General features: G+C 39.9%; 1 protein-coding gene across 8 annotated transcripts; it reads right to left on the bottom strand.

The window, feature by feature from the left end:
• Positions 1–22: 22 nt before the first annotated feature.
• celf1 (cugbp, Elav-like family member 1) lies at positions 23–22,608 on the bottom strand. Of its 8 annotated transcripts, XM_062390466.1 has the most exons (16): positions 22,430–22,608; positions 20,409–20,513; positions 15,143–15,330; positions 14,923–15,005; positions 14,153–14,201; positions 12,866–13,000; positions 11,939–12,042; positions 10,887–11,048; positions 10,710–10,779; positions 8,443–8,565; positions 7,915–8,028; positions 7,413–7,601; positions 6,868–6,888; positions 5,776–5,919; positions 4,636–4,808; positions 23–1,009 (listed from the first exon to the last, which is right to left on the bottom strand). In XM_062390466.1, the coding sequence occupies exons 2-15, from the start codon at positions 20,504–20,506 to the stop codon at positions 4,681–4,683; spliced, it is 1,608 nt and encodes a 535-aa protein (XP_062246450.1). In that variant the 5' UTR covers positions 20,507–20,513; positions 22,430–22,608; the 3' UTR covers positions 23–1,009; positions 4,636–4,680. The 8 variants fall into 8 exon arrangements, with proteins under 8 accessions (XP_062246450.1, XP_062246441.1, XP_062246466.1 ...); XM_062390457.1 differs by having other exon boundaries at positions 23–4,808; XM_062390482.1 differs by having other exon boundaries at positions 23–4,808; positions 11,963–12,042.
• Between the last annotated feature and the right edge of the window lie 962 nt (positions 22,609–23,570).

The raw sequence follows: 23,570 nt of genomic DNA, 5'->3' as shown, positions 1-23,570 counted from the left end.
TCAAAGAAAAGTGTACAAATAGTGATTGTGCGAAACATTTGGCACCAGTTTATTCATAATTTTGAAGTTAACACAAACTAAATCACATTTTACCAAGAATTTCATTGCAGATTATTATATATATATATATATATATATATATATATATATATATATATAAATAAAAAAACATGATTACTAAATGTATCGTGACAAAAGTCTCTCCGCTGTGGATTTGATGTCTGATTCTCCACAAAAGAAAGAGCAGAAATGCATCATGTGCTTGCAGTGGTGAGTGAACAAGCTCAAACTTAAAAACTTTATTTTATTGTTTTCACAATCACATTAATGTTACCTCCTCAAAGCGTTTCTCAAATGGGAAATGGGAACTCCCAAAGACGAACTCACGCAAATCGTCTGGAAAAAGAAGCTGCTGTCTGTCTCACACACACACACACTCACACACTCACACACACACACACACACACACACACACACACACACACACACACACACACACACACACACACACACACACACACACACACACACACACACACACACACACACACACACACACACACACACACACACACACACACACACACACACACACACACACACACACACACACACACACACACACACACACACACACACACACACACAAAGAGGATGGGGCACTGGGAGGACTGCTCAATAACAACTAATATTAAAACAAAGTTAAAGCTCAGACTCATGTCAAACAGATTTTGAAAAAAGTCGTATAACAGTCACTTCTAGAAAAATAGATTCTCTTATCTGCTTTTAATAACTCTTATGTAACTTTGAAACATATTCAGTGGCAGTCTTTCTAGTGCCCCTGTTGACAACACAGAGGACATATGAAACCAAAAAACAAAACCTCCTGGAAATCAATGTCAAACATGTCAAAGGTGAAATTTGAAGCATCAGAGAAGCGCAGGAAACACAAGGACTGGACGATGAACTGTGACGCCACATCAACATGCTAGGGCAAACAGGAAGAGATCTAGAAAAAACAAAAAGAAAAACACAACAGGGAGACAAACCTAGGTTAAACAGCAATGGAACACAGACAGGAGAGAGAGAAACAAAGAAACCAAGAATGATTTATCTTTGTGTAAGGTTGAATACAGTCTAAACACTCAACAGTCAGTGTCAGGGACAGAGTGAAGACGGACCATGTGTTACCAGAGATTGAGGGAATGAGAACAAAAACACAAAACACACACATGACAGCCTATATAAAATGACAGCACAGAACCTGTGACGACATGCAGGTCACATCAGGAATCCAGAGGTCTGGATCAGCAGCTCTAGTCGAGCACACTAATCTAAGAGAGCTCATCTAATATGGTTGCTTCGAGAGTACCATTGGAATTATGACATTTATATTACTACTCAGTGAATTGTTTAAAAATAGAAGTATGTTACGTACAACATGTTACTCCATCTGTTTATAACTGACTACATTTGTAAATGGTTTTGATCAACTATTTTCAAAATGGAAATTAAAGTAGCCTATGACAATGGCTGAAGCCAAAACAGATCTGTTGTGCATGGCATACATGATATGCAGTTAATAGATGTTAATTTCATCTTTCCGTTTACACAGGGATGTTTGTCATAATCCATTTGCTGATTTATGGGACTCCTGCTTCACTTCTGCAAACACACACACACACACACACACACACACACACACACACACACACACACACACACACACACACACACACACACACACACACACACACACACACACACACACACACACACACACACACACACACACACACACACACACACACACACACACACACACACACACACACACACCTCAAATAGTCACTAATCCTCCTAATGCGGAAAATAGTTTCAAACAAAAACCCTTTTTCCTCCTGTTTGATTAACACTTCATTTCAACACTTTGAGGACTTGGAGGCTGATAATTGTAAATTATTGAGAGACGGACTGACACATTGTGAGTTTTGGTTTTTAATGAATCTTTTTGACTTTGGTTTAAAAATTTAAAAAGTATATTTTTCCTGCACCTCTCATGTGCATAACATTTTAAGGCAGTAATGTCTCAGGTCAGGGGCTATATCCTTGATGGAGAGGCAGCATCTTCTAAAGATGAGATGCTCTAACCATATACAGCAGAGACAGAAGGTGAACTAAGGTTATTTGTAACTTACAATTCACACCACCAGTGCAATTAGTGTAACATCCATTTATCTGCAGCACTCATCATGATGTAAGCAGCATTGCCTGACAAATCATGGGGGTCTTGTCGAGCTTTCATTATTTCAACCCGGCAACATTTCGTTTTCAGTGGTCCAGTTCACGTGGTGGACTAGTGGGTCATGATGCCATGACCCCATCACTGACCACTATGGACTGGTTTAATACTTCACGGTGCATAAATAAATCATTTTTTGTCTTAATATTCAAAAATACATATAGAATCAAACAAGTCATATAGCACAACACAGCGATAGATTAGATATCACCACCCTGACACATCATGATTTTTGTGCAATAGTAAGAATCCTGTTTATACATTTTACAATATACTAAGAAACTCCCAAAATAACACAACATTAAGTGAACGGGACAACATTACACAGAACATGGTGACCTGAAGCTGCTTTAACATGAATGACCTTGTGACTGAGTGCCCTGATCAGTCCTCCATCACATGTTCTCTGAATGTCTCACTGCAGAAGACTCAGACTTGAATTAAAACTAGTTCTTACATTAGAGAAACAGCCATGTGTTGGTGCACATGTGTTGTCACATATTGGATGGCTATATATGTATACAGAAAGACAGGACCAACAGGCACATATTAAAATGGACTTATATAATAAACTATGCTCCCTGTGTTATTTTTTTGGCAAATATTTATTCAGATGGAGGCATGTATGACAGAGAAGGGGTTCTATGAAGTCTGTAGCAGCACTGATGGATCCTACACACACAGTCCATGCCACACTGACACATAGTAAACATCACCAAAAAGGAAACAACGCTGAACAGGCAAAGAGAGGACACACACCAGGAGATCAAATGGAGTTTGTTGGACTTCACATTTGTCTTTCAAAATAATTTCTATTCAGATAAATAATTTAGGCAATAAATAGTTCCCCAACACACAGGGGAAGTATAAAACCTATATAAAAATAGAAAAGGCAAAATAGTTTAAATATACATCTCAACAATTGTCTTGCCAACTAGTTCTATTTAAAAAAAACACACACGCACACACACACAAGCACTTACACATGATTAAATGGAAGTCTAAGCGTCTAACATGTTTGTCTTGAGTAATTTGACATTTATATGAGTTCTCCAATCAAAGAAGAGATCCAGTGAGAGACATAGTGAAGAAGCCCTCTGTAGATTAGCTGGCCGCTAACTAGCAGGACAGTAGGGGGGTGCGATGAATCTTTAAAAAAATCCCCTGATTTCAAAGTGGAAACAAACTATAACCAGAAAATGTATTTCGTTGAGGCTTTGAATCTCCATTAGACAGACTCATATTTATCTGAGTCACTCAGAGTGCAGCAGCACAGAAGGAGCACCACCAAAACCTGCTGGGGTTAGATTATACTCACACATGCAATATCAGCTGCATTAGAAAAGTTGTAAACTAAAAGAAAACACACTGGGGAACAGAAGTATAATATTTCTGTCAATTCCAGCCAATGTTTATACACAACAAAACCTAAACACAAACGTGTGCTCATCTACCTGAGGCTACTTAATTAGTGTAAGCCATGCAACAGCTGCCAGACACTTCAGATATAGACTAGCATTAATGTCATTTTAAGATTTGACTGTTAACAGAGGCCATCAAGCTTCTCTCCTTCTATCAGGGAGGTTACAGGAGGATGTAAGCCTGACCTCAATCATTTTAGCTCAGTTGAAACTCCAGAGAACAGGACCGGGCTGCTTACAGCCCAACTGTCACAGCAGTCACTGATGAAGGATATGTTGTCACTACCAAAGACGCACACACTGCTTGAGGACAAATGTGTCCATGTGTCTGCATGTGTTAGTGGAGCTCCTCCTTAAGAACAATCTGAGCCTCTGCACCTCACTACTAATTTAGATGTAAATCACATACACGTTTTCAATGTTAAGAGATAATACAGATGCTAATACAGAAGGGAAACCACACATTTGTTTGTAAAAGAAAAGTGATGACTTCTGTTTTCTAATCTGATGTAGCTCCTGGGTGAAGGAGTTTTAAGCTGAGTCTGGGTGGTGGTGGAGTGCAGGGGGAACAGGAAGTAAAAAAGCACATGGGTTTGGCACCTGACTGTCAAAGTGCAACACATCCTAACAAATAACTCATATACTTATTATATACCACAGCAAACTGATAACATTTCAACTTAAATTAAAATACACCTGTTTCTCTCATTTGTTAAAATGAAAACAAAGTGCATAAACCACAACAGAACACAGGAAGAATCCAGTCTAGCCCAAACTCTCTTGCATGTAGCTTCATGTGTGTCTTCGCCTTGACACGGTACAATGACCAGGAGAGGCAGCGCAGCAGACACCACACTGTAATGCACAGACAAGTTTCTGTGGACCAGTCTTGGTTATTCATACTCCACTTACCATAACACCACCCTGCCTAACTAACTCTGCAGTGCCTCAGCACCATTAGTAGGGCTTGCTGTCATTCTTTGAACGCTTCAGCTGCACCTTCAACCTCTTCATACCGATCTGGAAACCATTCATTGACTGGATGGCTGCCTGTGATGACACCGGGTTGTCATAGCTCACAAAGCCTGAAGGAGAAACACAAACAATAACAAGACTTTCAGACATTGAAACCAATGCCCTTTTATTGACAAGTGCTTTTAACTTCTTTTGCTTTGTCCTAGCTACAATGACAAAAAAACACTCCCTCCTGCATTTAAGTCAGTCTTTAATCTGAAACATGTTTTGATTGCTGCACTCATTCAACCAGTCCACACAGACACTAAAGAGAATCCTGTCTTAAAGCAATTTCACTGTGAATTATGAGGTTTCAATTGTCCTTATTTTGTGCATAATACATTCTAAATTCAAGCTTGAGCTAATAAGGGACGAGGCTGATATCAAATCAAATAACACCAAGTCACATATTAGCTTGAGACAAACTGAACGAGGACTGTGGAGTTTGCCACTCCTCACTTGCACTGAAGGGAACAGTCTCAGGCTGATAAATGTTTAAACATGTGGGACTGGAAGTTTGTTGAATATAAAGATATCAATTCAACGACAACATTCGATAAGGATTCTATTTACATGTATGTGCAGCAGCACAAAGGGATGAGGGGCTGGGTGAAATTATTAAATATAAATCTGAGTGTGTGCTGATAAATAAATACCTTCCAGTCACATCGCTGACTTCATAGCTCTCAAGCTTAGCCAATCACACTAAAGCATGAAAATAAAGGCTCAACAATTTAAAGGACCCATCTAAAGGAAATCATATTGCTATCTGGATGATACAGAGTGGCACAATGTTAGAGGCATGATTTTCATACAGTATAGGGGAGCTGTGGACAACAGGCACTGAAATAATTACCAATATTCTTTTGTTGATAAATGTACCTTTGTTACTACAGATTCAACTCTCAACACATCTACTGGTTGGAAAGTGCAAAAAATTACTATATTGTTCAGGAAAGCTCTTTTTTAATCAGATCCTGGTTCAGTAAATGTTTTGCTTAAAGGAGGGCTTATATAAAGATGTTAATGTGAACTCACCAAAGCACTTGCTGAGGTTTGTCTGTTTGTCAATGAAGACTTTAGCAGAGATGACGTTTCCAAAGGGCATAAACATCTGGAGCAAATCCTGGTCTCCAAACTCCTGGGGCAGGTGGTAAATGAAGAGGTTGGCGCCTTCTGGTCCTGACGATCAATGAGAGTGTTTTACCAGTCATACACACAATAAACACTGATATATGTTTATTTCGAAATAAATTCAACTAACTCTTTAAATAATTGTCATGATAGACAAAAAAGGCAGTAACAGCTGCATGATATGGAGCCTGAGGCCTGATGTAACAGAAACAAATATTGATGTGGAAATCCATGTGAAGGGTTTAATAAAGGTTTGCTGTACTTACAGATAACATATAGTTGCCCCAAACTTCCTCTGATCACTCAAACACATTCAATTATTTTATCTGCATCTCACCAGCCTGGTAATAACTACTGGTCAACATGATATTTATGTGCTACGATCACATTTCATTCTCGTTTCATTATCTGAAATCAGAGACAGATTATTTACTAGAATACCGCCTCACGGTTTGTACGCAGGAAGACTGCAGTTTACATCCATGTCTTTCAGACTCATAAAATAGGAAGTGAAGACTTTGAAGCATATTAAATCAAAGTATTAGGTGTATTTTGTCATTATTAAAGAATCAATGACTTGATCACTGAACTAGAATCTAATGGGCTCATTCAGAGGTACTGAAGTTCCCCCAAGAGATATCCCCTTCATTAGAAAAGGACAGATGGAAAGTTGAAGACAACCCCAAAACACAATAAGAGAATAGACACCTTCCCGCCTTCTCTTTCTTTTTTGTTCTACCCCACTGCTCTCTTCCTCTCTCTCTCACAAATATGCTTACAGATTTCCACATTCATTATACATTTTTTCTACCACATGACCCCAAACCGAATATGAGAAAACATTAAATCAAAAAGCTGGAGTGAGAGTATCCTGGAAGTAGGACTAACATGAACATACAAAGAAGGACAAGCCGTCTCTTACGGACTTGAACTTGTTTTAAAGATCTTGACTTCATGATCTGAGGTTATGTCAGAGAGAAGGTGGGGACATCTTACCAGTGCTGTGACTGTTGCTAGCTGACGCAGCAGATTTAAAACAAAACACAATCCTTAGCAGAAGGTGAGATCAACACACAGCACACACACCTCAACAAAGCTGACTGCAAGACTTCTTTAAACCAAGTAGCAAAAAATATTGTGGAATTTCACACCGTTCAAAAGAGTTAGAGGTCACACAATATGCTTGTACCCTCTTGATACTGTTAGCTTTCATTCTATAACCAGGAAGTGGCTGGTTATTGAGCAGTCCAGTCATAAAGAAAATAGGCAAATTAGGATATTGAGAAAAACTAAGACTCTCTTTTATTGCTTTTGTTTGGTCAGTTTGAATGATAACTGGAGTGACTTTTTCTCAATAAAAAAAACTTTCAAACATGCTCCCACAGCAATTCCGCAAACAAGAGTTTGTGCTTCTAAAAAAAGGTTAAGATAAATGCCCCCCTATCACCCCCTGCTTTGCTTAAAATATCTCTGCTAACTTTATCTGTATTTATTACCACCTCCACATCAACACTTTCCTATTTCCAGCCCATAAAGCTCACCTTCTTTCTGGCTGCCTGCAGCTGACACACTTTGCTGGGGCAGCAGACTCTGGTTGTACAAACTGGGGATGGCAGCGGCAGCAGCATACTGCTGGATGCCTGAGTAGGCCTGGCTCAGGGCCTCCATGGTGCTTCCTGAGCCATTAGACAGGCCTCCGGAGCCAAGGCTGCCATTAAGTGCCGCCATGCCTGTGCCAGAGTTACAACAAAAGAGAACTGACATGAGTGAAAAGATCAGATCGTATTATTCTTTCTGCTTAAAGTTAAAGCATACATTCTAAACTTTTCTAGATGCTGAATAATCTTTAACATAACACATTTAATAACACAACCGAGAAAACGAATAAACAGGCCAAAATAAAATGTCTGCCCACAATGGTCAAAGCATACACATACACAATAACTGGGATTTAGTTTCAGTACATCAGGTAGTCTATAACAGCATATAGTATAGTATATAGTTGCACACAGTGGGGAATCAAATCAAAGTAAAGTAAAGTACCTGCCAGGGAGCCCATGTTGAGGCCAGCTCCAGCACCAGCAGCGAGAGACTGCAGAGCACCCAAAGAAGACATAGGGTTCATTGAGGAGTTGCTGCTGGAGGTAGGAGAGGAGCCTGCTCGGGAAAACATTTACTATTAATGCTTTTACAAACACATTAGGAAAGCATTACACACCTGAGAATTACACTCCATCATTTTACAAATGTTGCAAAACCTGCAAAATAGAATACCCAACTGAAAAGCCTTAAAGTTTGGAGAGTTAATTTTAATAAGCAACTGTTTTTCTCCAGGATACTTTTTATATGGTTAAGTCATAAACTAGCTGTACAGATGTTTAATGTACAGATGTTTTACAGTGGATCTTCTAGATTACATTTTATAAAAACTCTCATTTGTAGACAAATGCAGGTTGTTGTGTTTTTGCCATTGTATTTGTAAGAGGTTTGTGGAAACTGGCATTGGTACCACTACGCCCTATTAAATGTGCCTTGACAATGAAACAGTACTATAACTGTAATTTTCGTTACCTGAGCTTGTTAGTGCACTTAGTGGGCTACTAGATGTTGTCATGGCGCTGGAGCCTGTGGGCGTGGCCTGTGTGGCAGTTGCTGCTGCTGCTAAAGCAGCCAGGTTCTGTATGGCATTAAGACCTGACATTCAGACACACACACACACACACACACACACACACACACACACACACACACACACACACACACACACACACACACACACACACACACACACACACACACACACACACACACACACACACACACACACACACACACACACACACACACACACACACACACACACACACAGTTAAGTTCTCGACTCCACCCCGTTTCTCTGCCCACTTTTAAACTGTTAATACAGACGTGTTGAGCTCTGAAGCATCAGACTGCATATTGATAACTTCCCTCAGCATCTAGAGGGATTATTATGACACTTTGACATAAACCTCTTCTACAGTCCCTGACGAAAGTCTTGTCGCTTGGGTACACGTTGACCTTAAGTGCCCCTCAAATATATTTGTAATCATTTTTTTTTTTTACAAGAAATGGCTAATTTCAATCCCAACAGCTTTTGAAATAATATTTTGGTGCCAAATGAAACTGCTGAAAAGCATTCTAACGTTCACAGCTTGGTAAAGCCCACTGAGTCAGTTTTGCAAAGAAAAAAGTTTTGTCGCCTTGTCATATGATGCACCCAATCCTAGATTACAGCCTCACCTGTGAACAATAATTGATCAATCAATTAGTGGGTGTGTATACAAAGAACCCCAGCCAGCAGACCTTCACATCAACTGCAACTTGACCTCTGACAACATGCCTAAGATTGACCCTGAGACCAAAGCGTTGATATAAAGAGGCTGAAGACAAGATCCACTGCTGAGGTGGCTGACACCTTCAATGTGTCTCAGCGTCAAGTACAAAGAATAAGAAAAAGATTTGAACAGACTGGAGATGTTTTTTTCCACAAGACAACTGCTCGGGAGGACCGTTTGTTGGCTCGAAAATCCAAGGCCAGCCCCTTTTCCACTGCAGCAGAGCTCCACGAGGCCTGGTCACCTCAAGTCCCTGTGTCAACCAGGCCAGTTTGTAGAATTTTGTCTCGAAATGGCCTCCATGGACGAATCAGTGCCCAGAAACCAGCACTAAACAAAAGGCAATTAAAAATATCTGTGGCATTTGCCAAGGCCCACAGCCTGCTAAAAGGATGGAAGCTGGAAAAGTGGCAGAAGGTGGATTTCTCAGATGAATCTTCGGTTGAATTACATCACAGCCACCGCAAATATTGCAGGAGACCTACTGGAGCCTGCATGGATCCGTGATTCACCCAGAAAACAGTTAAGTTTGGTGGCAGAAAAATCATGGTCTGGGGTTACATCCAGTATGGTGATGTGCGAGAGATTTACAGGGTGGAAGGAAATATCAATAGCCTAAAATATCAAGAAGTATTTGCTACCTCTTACATTCCCAACCATAAAAGGGGTCAAATTTTGCAGCAGGATGGTGCTCCATCGCATACTTCCAGTTCTACATCAAAGTTCCTCAAGGCGAAGAAGATCGAGGTGCTCCAGGACTGGCCAGCCCAGTCACCAGACATGAACATTATTGAGCATGTCTGGGGTAGAATGAAAGAGGAAGCATGGAAGACGAAACCAAAGAATCTTGATGAACTTTGGGAGGCATGTAAGACTGCTTTCTTTGCTGTTCCTGATGACTTCATCAATAAATTGTATGAATCATTGTCGAACTGCATGGATGCAGTCCTTCAAGCTCATGGAAGTCATACAATATATTATTTATGGATTTCACAGCCCCACTACTTAATTCACTGATGTTATGCAACATATTTTTGCATTTGAAATAAATTATTTGTTCAATTTTCACATTACTCTCTGTAGGCGACAAAACTTTTGTCTTGCTAAAATCTGACCTTTCTTTGTTCATTAAATGATCAATCTTTCTTCAGTGAAGTAAATTTATTTTAGTATATTAAACATAATTTGGGAGGGTTTTAGCTTTCATATGAGCCATTTCTTAAACCAATGGATTAATTAAAAGTCAGGTTATAAGCTGTTGTTTCTACAAAATGAATAAGTGACAAGACTTTTGTCGGGGACTGTATACCCATAGGCCACAGCTGAGCTGATCAATCAGCTAACAAAACAATTTCACTAGGGCTGCACGATACAACGTCCATCGGGATGACAATAGATTTTCAATATATCGTGCAGCCCTAATTTTCACACACCGTAATAGTGGGTTTTTGCGACTGTGTATACCTGAAACAGGGTGCAGGTTGTTGAGTGCATTCCCTGTGGAGGCTGACTGCTGCAGCAACTGTAAGTAGATCTAATGCCAGGAGGAGATATGAGAAACAATGTTAGCGCCAGCAATATTTTAACCGGTGAAATTGTTTTGGTCATTTGACGAATCAGGCCTGATTAAAATACACTCACTGCTAGGTACTGTGGCCCTAGGCTGTTGAGCCCAGTGAGGTTCCCCCACATGGAGGCAGCACTGAGTTGCTGCATCTGTTGCTGCAGCTGTTGGGCCATGCGCTTCTGCTCCTTGTCCTTCTGAGTGTCTGCAAACTTCACCACGATGGGTGATGAGCAGCCCTACACACAGACAAAGGAAATCTTTTTAAATATGACAGATTGATGAATTGATACCGATTCAACCATCAAAGATGGTCACTGTGACCTTTGAAACATTACCACTTTATCTTAGAGGGACAACTGATCAAAACTTAAAGAAATTCCCTCAAGCAATATTGACATATCACAATCAAGAGGCCCAACATTTTTTTAGGCCAATATCACCTTGACCCCTGAAATCTAATCAGTGAATCAGGGATTTGAACCAAATTTAGTGAAATTCCCTAAGGGCAGTCCTAATATATCTCATTCACATGGGGGACATTCCTTCAAGCGAATCTTTAGGTATCACGTTTAAGAAAAACATACATTGAGGCCACAGTGACCTTGACCTTTGGTCACAATCAAGTGATCTGCCAAATGTGAAGTGATTCTTTGACGGCGTTCCATAGATGTCCCCTTCCAAAAACTTTGGTTTGTGTTGTCACCGTGCCTTTGACCTTTCACCTACAAAATATAAACAGTTTATCCTTGAGTCCAATTGAGAATTTGCACAAAATTTAAGGAAATTCCCTCAATGCATTGATGAGATATCGTGCTTACGATAAGGGGACGGAGAACCGAAAAACATAATAAAAAATAACTTTGAAAGCACTTGAGCCTTTTTCAGACATAACCTCTGGATGATGTCCAGAGAATTGGGTCAGGACTTTCTGTGGAGTCTGTTTATCACACATGCATAACACAGCAGGAGATTCTCAACTCAGACAAGTTCACAACGATACAGAAATCACTGGAGTGTTCAGGTGAGCGGTGGTCCAACAGGCAGAGGTAGGGTTCTCTTGACATCTTCATCATTGTCTTATTCATGTACGGCACAACTTTTAAAAAATGCACCCAAATGCACGTACACAAAGTGTGAGGTTGAAGTTTACCTCCATGGTCTGAGACTGGTGCATGGATTTGATGGCTGACTGTGCCATTTGTCTTGCTGTGAATGTCACAAATGCACAACCTGAAAGACAGAAATACAGTGGATCATGATTCAGGCTCATTTCTTAGGAAAATTCAATGAATTCAACTTCTCAGTGTTTTTAACCAGCAGTGTATTAGGACCAGAGGGCTGGAAATAATAACAGTTTTGAAACCAAAGCAGATAAACAATGAGCTGCAGCTCTCTAAAGCCGAAATGACCTTCAGGTAAATCAGGAGAATTACAGAGTTTAGTAGTCTGCCTTTCACACATGCACAGCACAGTGGGATGTTTTCTGCACATACTGGTAGACAACAACATCAAATCCTTCACATAATTCAAGCGAGCGGTGGAGCAACCGGGTGCAGCAGACAGAGACAGGAAGTGAAATATTACCTCTGCTGCCAAGATCAGGTGATCATACAGCCTGACACTGTTGTTGGCTCTTATTATCACAAACTCTCCAACATTCTTCGATGTCTTCTTACTATGTGATGCTGTTTTTTCAACGGGACATATATGGTTTTTTTTTTGTTGTTGCTTTCATTTTTAGGCATTATCAACCCCCCACTCGCTGGCACATTGACTTCTCCTGGATTTCTATACCAGGAGGCCAGGCGGATAAAGTCCACAGAAACTATAGAGCATCTCACTCTGACATTTGCGTTCACACATGCACCTCCTCTGGAGAAAAGACGGAGGAACTGTGGAGTCCAGTGCATGTCTGAAAGCAGCTCATGAAGCTCTGTAAAGCTGGGAGGAGTTGTAGGATTTGATATTATCTATAGGAACATCAATATGAGTGACTGATGTAAATTCTTATGCTTTTTAACTGATGTCACATTGTCAGCAGACTATGTCTTACCACGACTGAGTCCATCAGGGCCTCGCAGTATTCGGCACTCCTCTATCTGTCCGTATGGTGAGAACATCAGTCGGATGTCGTTCTCATTACACTTCTTAGAGATCATTCCAATAAACAGCTTCCTGTCCTCCACCGCTGTATTCAACCCACACACAGCATCAAACACATTACAAACACACATACACAAAGTCTGTTCAATTATGGCTCTTGTTCAACTTTTGTAATCAAAGAGACACAAGTTAAGTTAAGGTTAATATCCCAACAGTTTTTTCCTTGCTATAACAATTCCTTCTGTTCATACTGGTCATTATGATTAAGAATAAGATACCTTCCTACAGTGATATGATGGTGACAAGATCCGAAGTACACAGACTACTGAAGCCTTACATAACATTCAAACACAGTTGTGCAAAAAACAAAGACAATGTCTGATAGATCTGAATATACAGAGCAGTTTTGCAGCAGCGGTTAACCCTGAGGTCCTGGCTGTGCACGTCACGTCTGGTGTTGTGTAAAGCAGGTGAATAATGTGCGCTCAAGATGTTGGTCTTAAATATGTGACACATAGTAAACTTCAGTAATGTTTTGGTCGTAATAACTTCTGATTAGTGTTGGTGTTTAGTGTTAACGAATAAAGTGAATGCAGGGGAGTGAGGAGCACCATCTCGTGTGACACACAGAAAACTGACAAAGGAGTATGGTTGCTCACACTGTGACTTGTAAAAATAGTTTGGCTGCCTGTTTATCTGTGTTACACTCCATCGATGCAAATCAGTTGTATTTATTTAGTATTTATGGAGAACAGCACAAGCACGAAAGAAAATTGTGCTATAACCAAATTACATGTTATTGTCAGTTGTGGTCTAAGATGTCAGTGAACTGCATTCAACTCAGCTACCAGCCCATCTGAAAGCACAGGAGTCCATTGTTCCATTTAGCAGAATCTTCCTACCATTTCAGACCAGCACATGCTTCATGGTTGCCTTAGTCATGAGTTAAACTCTGCACAATGATAAACTGACCAATGCAGAAAAGCTGTGGTCACAACTACTCCCCAGATCTATAGTCATTAAGTCACAGGCTGGTAACCAGCACAACTCACACAACTAGCATTTCAGCAATTAAGTAATTCAGCTGTTTCATTTGACTAATTATACTGACAAATAATATGACTAATTTTGAATGAACAGGCTTTAATAGGATATTATTAGCAAAGGAATGAACAGAGTTCATATAAAACATCAAAGACAGAAAGAGTGTAGTACAAAGTAAAAAAACAAAACCTACCGTTGTTCTTCTCACTGTCAGCAGGCTTCATTTGGATTGGGTGGTGCATCTGAACAAGGCAAAACAGATTAGTTCTCACAGTGCCGAAATATGCACAACTGTGCAATGCACCTAATAACATTCCATGATACCTTCCATTTTACTAGGTCCAGAAGTGTAAAAAAAATATAGAAAATGGTTGGGGTGTAGTAGGGAGAGCTGTCGTATGATGATCCCCAGATGTGATGCTATACAAAAGATGTTTTTTTTTTGTTTTTTTTGGTGCATTGTGACATTGAACATTATGCACAGGGGGATTTTCCCTCATTTTGAAAAAAATTCATAATCTCGCTAATTTTGTGAAAAAGGTTTGATTCTTATCCTAATTTGTTTTCCTATCTCTTGGTTGGGGGTGCATTGCGCTCCCTAAAAACCTTTAATGTTCCTGAGCTTTTATCATCAAAGACTGTGGGAACATTCATGTTGAATTTAGTTCCTTCACATGGGCCAAAATAAATCTCGTAGAATTCTCTGTATTCATACGAGTCTACAATTAAAGTGTTTCTCCTTGTAAATTCAGAAAATGCCTTTAGAATGCAGCGCTGGGAGGCAGAGTTAAGACGCAAAGACAGTTATTATTATAGTTCACACAGTTGGCCGTATAACTTTAACCTATCGACGCAAACGCATGAAGACAGCAACTGCGCCACCCTGCCACTCTACAAACAAAAACATTACAAATATTAATAACATTAGTGGAAAGATAAGAGGACGCGGAGGTTGTCACTTACCCCTGGGAGAATCTTCATGTTGTGCAGAGCATTCTGTGCTTCCAAGGCTGATTTGCGAGTATAGTATGTTATAAAACAGCAGCCTGCAGAGCAATATAGATTACACCAGTGTCACACACCTGACTCCATTAAGGAAGGTATGTAAATAAGGACTACACTGCACTTTTATCTTCTGTGTGTGTCTGTGTGTGTATGTCTGTGTGTGTGTCTTCAGGCTGACCTTTGCTCTGTGGCGGGTTCTGGCTACGGTCTCGAAGAACATTAATCTCATAGACAGCTCCATAAGGCTCAAACAGCTCACGAAGCTGCTCCTCGGACCAGGATCGTGGAATCTGTCCCACGAACATCTTAATCGCATCAACATCTGGTTGGTCAGGATGGTCCAGAGACCCATTCATCTTCTTTCCACTGTAAAGACCAAATATAAGTGCGTTACATGGAGCCTTAACACAAACATGTTGATTTCCAACATTTATAACAGGGCACCAAATACATTTGTGGAAGTGGCTGTTTTTTTGTGACACAAATGTGAACGAGAAGTGGATTTGTGCATTGTCTCGAATCAAATACAGTGGTGTGAAACACTTTTTTAAATATTATTTATGTATTTTATATTTTTGCCTATTTTTCACATTTAAATGTTTCACATCACCAACTTATTTTACTGAACGCTAAAGACAACATGAGGAAAGACAAACTGTAGTTTTGAAATGATCATTCCTTTAATTAAAGGAGCATTCCTACCATTAGTGATGGTAGAATAAACAGCAGAAATACCTGTATGTACTTGGCAGTACATTTCAACAGCAGGAAAAAACGACACAATCAGAAATGATCATAAACAATATTCATAATGACGGAACACAATGTTCATGAAGGTAAGATACATTTCAGGCTGTTTTATTAGACTGCATTATTATTAGCTACTTGTATTTAATAAAGTTCCAACTGGTCGGTCAGGTGTGAGTGTGTTTTCAGACAAACAAGGTCACTCTCCAATATAGCCCCAAACAACTGTCTTGAATGAAAGGTGACATTAGCAAGCTGAGACAAATGGTTATTTAACTTTTAGAGAAAAGAGAACAGTAAAGGCTATTTTTAGATTGATAAGTAGATTTTTCTATTATAACACCAATGTCTTTTTAAATATACTCTTCGTGACTTTATTAGAGAGAGACAGGGGAATGAGATGAAGTCAAAAGTATTGCTGGGTGTTGAACCAGAGACCCACTGCTTAGGGCATTTATAAAGCCCTTGTTACACCAGTGCTTACCTACCCACCCCAGACCTATCTAACTCATCTTTGACAAAAAAAAACAACAGATATTAGAATGACTAGGGAAGCAACACCTAGTTTTGTGTGCAAGTCTTAGTCCTAACTGCAGTGACCTGGGTTTGAATCAAGACCACCCATGTTCTATTCTGCATGTTTTCCCCTTGCTCCCTATTATGTCCATCAAAAATGCCAGAAAAGAATCTCAAAAATATGTAATGTTGATAAAAATATTTAACAACCCAACTCCAACATGATGGGCAAAACTGAGTCAAAATGTATTATTATAGTCTAGAAGACTGTGAGAGAGAAGTGGTATATTGGCTGATCACAAGTTTAATCCAACTCTCACATAATGTCTGCTGGCATTGGCTCTAGCTGACCCGACCATACATTAAAGAATAAGCACTATAGCTAATAAATGGGTGGGTAGCTTGACCACCCAAGGGAAATTAACTGTTTTGTATATTTTTTAATGGATAGCAGATTGCTTCAAATGTTACTGTTATTCTGTATTGTTATTTGTTAAATGTTGGAAAGAACCTTTGGCAGATATCAGAGTTTGCAAACACTTTGTAACTAATCACTGGTTTTCATTTACATATTGTGTTCCTTGCAGATAATTACTTTATTATGTTTAAATCAGGGAACTTTGATGGTTGTTCCACAAAGCTTACATTACTAGGATTATTTCCAGGGGTTTGAGGTGAGATTAGATCACTGCCTTACTTTAAAAGTCAGCCTCTACTCAGTTTTCACTTTGTTGTTCCTCTTACTGAAGTCAACTTTAAAGACATTCTTGTCCAGGAAATGTCGGTGGACTCACACATAAAACAAATCTCTAGGTTTTAAGTTGACAACTCTTGTGAACCTGAACAGCAAAAGCTTTTATCTACCAAGATTCCAAATTCCTGCATTGAACATTAAAAACTATGGATGTTTTAATGCGCCAACAGCAGAAGTGGGATTTCTGTGGATTTCAGGGCTACGGATGGTCAGTCTGACAATTCAATGTGGGCTGTGTGGGACAGAGAAAGAGAGAGCGAGCAAGAGTCAGAGATTATAGTGGGCCCACCACCAGAGCTGAGGTAAGAAATGTAAAACAATGCTGTGATGTCATAGAGCAAACACAATAAGTCAAAACAAATACTTTTCCAGGAGCTCCGCCAGCTATAGGGCTTTAGACATGGCCTAAAGCCTATATAAATTGACAAAATAGTTGATGATTAAAGGGTAGGACTGACACAGTCGTGATGTCACTATAAAGTGAGAGAATAACATCCTCCACAGCTTATTCAAATGATCTGATAATTTACATCATGATGACGTGATATCTTTGACGTGGCATTATGGTAGAAGAAAATGTATTGTCAGAGTAAACATTTATCATATCTAAATTGTGAATATTAATTTAAGTATTAAATTTAAATTAATATAATAAATCTGTTTTAAAAAAATCACATGATGCAATTCCCATTTTAGTCAAGTTACATAAGAAAAGTCGAGTGTGTGTGTGTGGACATCTTTAAAAGCCCTTGGTTTTCATGACACACACAACTTTGCCTTGTTTATCTTGAGTCATAATCAGTTTGGGACATCATCTAAGAGGGCATTTTGTGAATGATTTCATAGTTAACATTTGAATAACATCAAATGGATAATTAAAATAAGATATATGAAACAGTTATTGGTGAAAGGGTATCTGTTAAAAATACATTGGTAATACAGTTGTTCGACTCTCGTTTCAATGTGATGGGACATCAGAGTTCAGGGATTTGAGGGGTAATTTTCCTTTCAAAATGTACAGATGATACATCAAATTTTTCTCAAAAATGCTGGAAATGTGGATGATGATGAATTAACTGGGAAAGGCTAGGACCTACAGAAACATATTTAGGTCAGAAATACAGGTCAACAGCTACAGGTTGTTTCTTGCACAAATAATATGCAGATATATATCACCAGATTCTGAACTGGAATCAAAATCAGTCAAAAGCAATATCTGACCTCAACACAAGGTGTCTATAAATCACCTTCTAGCAGCAATGTAGATACAAAATTTCAATACAGCATTGGGCTAAAATTTTGATTGATTTCTGCTAACTAACACACAAAGAACCTTAACTGTTAGCAGCTGATGTACAGAAAACTGTTGATATCAACATGTTTGCAAAGCTTTGAATGCAGAGAATGTCCATTTGGTTTAAAGACTTTAAGCATTAAACAGAATGTTAGAACTACTTGGAAAAGACAAAAACAAAGAGAATAAAATAAATATTAAATGTAGTAAGTCTAGATTAGGATCACGAAAATTTGAGTATGACAAAACTGAAAAGAGAAAATAAATTGCTAATTGGTTTTCTCGTTCTCATAAGACAAGCCTACTACACATATAGGACATACAAAGCTTGGCAGTGGGAGTTACTTACACAGGACTAGAATTCAAAGAGCAATGGTCCACCATCATCTCAGGGAGAAAATCCAGCTTAAAAGAAGCCATGATGGTAAAGTCTGTTTGCTCTTCTTTCTTCTTCTTTAACACAATGAAGCTAACTTGACGCAGTAATCAGATGATGGTGGTAAACTCCAGATCCTACCCTTGCTGGTAACTCCCTGGTTACTGGTATTGTAAGGCAGCCAACAGAGCAAAAAAAGGCAGAGAGAAAACAGTGTGCCGGAACAAACCATCCACATGGAGAACCTGTCCACCAGCTGAAGAAGCACTTTTGTGTGAGATGAACGAAGAGTATAAATGACAAAACACACACAAAGTGACAGAACTTCAGGTTGGCTTTCCAGGTTCTGCGACTGGGACTAACCACAGCATGGGGATCATGGAGACAGAGCACTGGTGGGATCACTGGGGCCAGAGAGAGCAATGGCCATTTGGGTCCCCACAATCAAAGTGCTGATGATCCATGGCCTTTGTGAACATTTTTCCAAGCCCAGCAGATCTGGCTCCAGCATCAGATAAACAGGGTGTCAGATTGATGGTGATAAGGCCCAGTGGGCAGAGGGAATGAAAGAGGGAGTGAATAGTACTCCCCAGCCAGAAGTTAATCCCCGGACTAGGCACAACAGTGGCTAACAATTAGGTTCCGGCATGAGGGGGGCTGTGTTTGCCCTGTTGTCCTACAGGCTGCACTGGTTGGTGTGTGATTTGTGTGTGTAAAAACAATGTCAAATGACACTGGGTTTGGTCTTTGTGCACCATACACTGCACACACCAACTAACACGCACATACACAGTTATAAAGTGTGATTAACCCCAGGAATTTATGTAATATAACACTGGACTACAGTAACTGCCTACAGTATCTGAGGCTGTTGTTGAACATAATCTGTTACTGCTGTTTAACATTTTTTGGTGTCTGACAAAAATATTAGATTTCATGAATCGTTTAAAACAGCTTAATATATACTGCAATATACAACTAATGGGTGGACCTTTGTTGACCAAAGCTGTATCACCATAGTTGTGTACCCGTTTTCAGACATGACCTGAAGGTAAATCCAGAGAATTGGCTACAGAGTTTATCCAGAGGTTTGCCTTTCACACATGCACAACGCAGTTTCTCTGCACAGACATGTTCACAACAGCAACAAATCCTCTGCGTTACTCAGGTGAAAGGTGGAGAAGCTGGATGCAGCATCCGGAGCATATGTGCCGATTCAGATGTGGTCAGTGTCAATCCACGCATCTCTAATGTTCACACATCGAATCCTCCTGACTTTCTACGGATTTATATTAGGAGGCAAGGCGGAGAAATTCTGCAGATGATCCTGAGGCTCTGTCTCAAGGTGGTGAGAAAAGAGATGCAAGGCTGTTCTGTGTTTTAGAACATATGGGAGATAATGCTGCAGAACCATGATGAAGGCATAAGCCAATACGGGTTGGTGTATTTTAAAGCTTCAAGCCTATTGAAATAAAGGCCTTTTACATTTTTCAAACCACTTTGAGTTCCCGGACCTGGTTTCTTCATGCCATTATTTTAGACATACATTTTTCCAAAATGTTTGACTGGTATTCCCTTCCATGAGCAACATTGGATCGAGGGACACCAGTAGAGCTCCCGCAACCTCTTTCTTGAACTCTAGCTCTGTTTGTATGACCTGACTGTGTGAGAAAGATAGTGTATGTTGTGGCAGAGGGTTACTGGCAAATGTTCTACATCCCTCTGTTGTCATTGTAGTGTGGACAGAATCTCCTTACCCCACCAGTGCCACGTCAGAGATTTCCAAGGTCGGTAGTGGGGGCTTTCCAGCCTGCTCTGGGGACACATAGAGGGTTTCAGGGTCCAGACTATCCATCCAGGGCCTTGTGCCACACACACACACACACAAACAGATCACAACAACACACCAGATCCAGACACACACACACACACAAAACAAAAACACAAAACAAATAAATACACAACAAAAATACACACAACAAATAATAAACTGAGTTGACACTTTTAACACTGAATTCATGAATCAGTAGCCCAAGCTAAAGTGAAACAGACAGGGTGGTAATGTGTTCTTCAAAAACTGGAACATACAGTGACCACCAACCAGGATAAACAATAACAATGTTGCATGTTCATGATATCAAGACCATGCTGACCAGTTTAAAATGTATTTAAGGTATCTTAAACGTAGGTGAATTTAAGAATTCTTGAATTTGGATTATGACTAGTCAGATTTCAATTGTAGAAATCTGAAACTGGAATAATTATCATATGTAAGTTGCAGATGTCTGCAAAAGAATAGAAACAGCATTTTCCAAGAAGAATAAGAAGTTGCTTATAGGATAAACAAAAAAAAACAACACCAATGATGTATATGTAGTTGACAGTGTGAAATCATCACAATGATAATGCATGAATGTAAAACAACACTGCTATCAATCTTGACCCAACATCAATGAGAGAAGATGCTGGACCGTTAAACACATCTCTCCAGAGTCAAACAAACAAGTGACATACATGAACACTTATTGAACCTTTTATGATAACAGTGTTTAAAAGGTCCCTTAGCTGTAGTCTCATCATCTTTGTCCCTCAGAGGTTATTGCTTTAATATATCCTAGAAGCATTATTGTTAGCTTAAAGGGATTTACAATCTCGTTAACATTCCTAACCCTAAACCCATCCCTAGTCTTAAGAATGAACAGTTAATTGGTGAATGATCTGTGTTTATATCATGCCTTTCTAGCCTTGATGACAACTGGACTGGCGTTTAATCCACACATTCATACAGTGGATCTATGTGCAGAACTTTCTCTATCACAAATCACACATACACTGCAATTTAGGGTTCAGTGTCTTGCCCAAAGAGACAGTGGCATGCGGAATGATGGAGCTAGGGATCAAACCACTGACCATCTGGTTAGTGGATGAACCACTGAAACCCTAACCTTAGCTTATCCACAATTCACATCTCAAGCCTGGCCAGGTCATCATTAGGACCAGGCCTTAGTCCAGATGAGGTCTACTGGTCCTGACAAGGTCAGTGTTTATACTGGAAAAGGGTCCTAAAGATGTAACAAAACAAGCGAACACACCCACACAAACCTTTGTAATGCATTCCATAGCCTAACTTTAACCATCATGACTAGACTTATTTTTTAATGACATGCTCCATACCGATGCCAGTGCCTGGCAAACATCAGATACACAGACCCTTTATAAATAGATTTATCTTAAGACTGTGGCAGTAGGACATAAAACCTGCCATGAGTGTTTTCAAAGGTTAGTGAACTGCAGCATTATAGCACTGTGCTGTAGAACGGAGTGTTCATGTGAGCCCAGATGACAGATCCTGACTGTGGGAGGAGTGACAGCGGAGCCTTTTGCGTTAGATGACATCACGGGCAAACCTATAGGACGAACTCATATATGTGTACATAGGTTTATTAAACCCACGCTATGAGGCAATTCCAATCCTGCCCAAGGCTTTGGAGCAAAACCCAGAAGAGGTGACACTACAGGTTAAAAGCACCAGGATCACACATCATAGCTAACTTGTTCAAGCCAGAGAAACTCTGTCATGGCGCATTTAGCACAACGTATTACTGTCACGTTTCCAACGGACGTGCAGGCCATTGGACTGGTGTCTACGTGAAGCCTTGACAAGCTAACTGACCAACACAACAAGTGCTTACTGAGCTACAGCGCTGTGGGTCTGTTATGGTGACGTTAGCTTCATGCTAGGATCGCGTTTGACAACTTGGTATGACCAGCAACTTACCCGTGGTTATTTCACGCCACTGTTAAATTGGCTGGTGTGGTGAAAGCAAGAGGTCGCAGTGGATGCGTGGCCACAGTGTGCCGCTGTCCACGCTGCACGTCTGCTTAAAACAAACACGTTGACTTGTGTAAAGATGAGTAAGTTGTGTGGTATCACTTAGGACATGTAGCAGCTCCAGTGTAAAATGGCAGTCAGCCTCTCTCCTGCTGGTAAGCTACCAATCATCAGCTGCAGGGGGGGTTGGCCGCGCCGAGGCAGCACTGTGCGAGTTGTTTACTCATTGGCAGATTTAAACTAGCCGTGTTTGGAATTACAGTTTTAAAGGAAAAACTTTTATTCAGGTGCGATATTTTGTATTTGCAAACGTTTTGAGACGTCACTGAAAGTCCACGCGACAGCTCCCTCGTCTAGTATTTAAAATGGAACGGTCCACAGAGAGGAAGCCCAGCATGGACAATCATTTCCTAATTTTACGGTGCGCTGCATGTCTTCAAATTCATTTTGCAGTAAACAACAAGTGATGCCCTGACATACACAGTACAATATATAAATCTATCATTTTATTCAATATATTTATGGTTTCCTTTTACTATTATTTGTTCATTATCAGTGAGGAAAGTAGCTATTGGCTGTCGTAAAAGTCGCTAAATGACGTTATCGCCTAATTTGCATAATGTAATGGTCGCTATAGGACGTACATGAAGTGAGAAAAAAACACCCTAAATATGTTTAGAACATGAAAAAAGATTTCTTCTACAGAAGCGTATTACATTCACTTCACAAAAAAATTTCAGTTTTTCTGGGATAATCATCTCGGAAATTCCTAGACAAATGCCCAAAAAAATAAATTTTCTCTTGCCATTGAAATAGGCCATCACTTCTCAAAATAACTTCATGACTTTAAGGCTGTATCTAGACCCACATACATAAATCGATTTTGTCCTGTATTGTTAAATGTTAGAATAACAAATTTAATCAAAAGGCTGTTATGTGGGGTGGAACTTCCAGCTCTAGTTCCAACCCTCCTCCTTTGATGTGCCGCAGGATGATGTGCGCCACACAATGATGTCCGGTGCAGGATGAGGTGAGCTGCAGGATGAAGTGCGCAGGACAATGTGCGCTGCAGGATGAAGTAGGCCGC

The sequence above is a fragment of the Platichthys flesus genome, chromosome 1, assembly GCF_949316205.1.
Source record: "Platichthys flesus chromosome 1, fPlaFle2.1, whole genome shotgun sequence".
NCBI lineage: Eukaryota > Metazoa > Chordata > Actinopteri > Pleuronectiformes > Pleuronectidae > Platichthys > Platichthys flesus.
Note: the sequence above shows the minus strand (reverse complement) of the source record. Positions and strands in the feature narration are given on the sequence as shown.

Bases quoted from the DNA above. Each gene is read 5' to 3' on its own strand.
- celf1 (XM_062390457.1), bottom strand. From the start codon at position 20,506: ATGGATAGTCTGGACCCTGAAACCCTCTATGTGTCCCCAGAGCAGGCT. The intron at 8,566-10,709 runs GTATACACAGTC...TCTGAATGTCAG, and splicing joins CAACCTGCACCCTGTTTCAG to GTCTTAATGCCATACAGAAC. The intron at 4,809-5,775 runs GTGAGTTCACAT...TTTCTCCTTCAG, and splicing joins AAACCTCAGCAAGTGCTTTG to GCTTTGTGAGCTATGACAAC.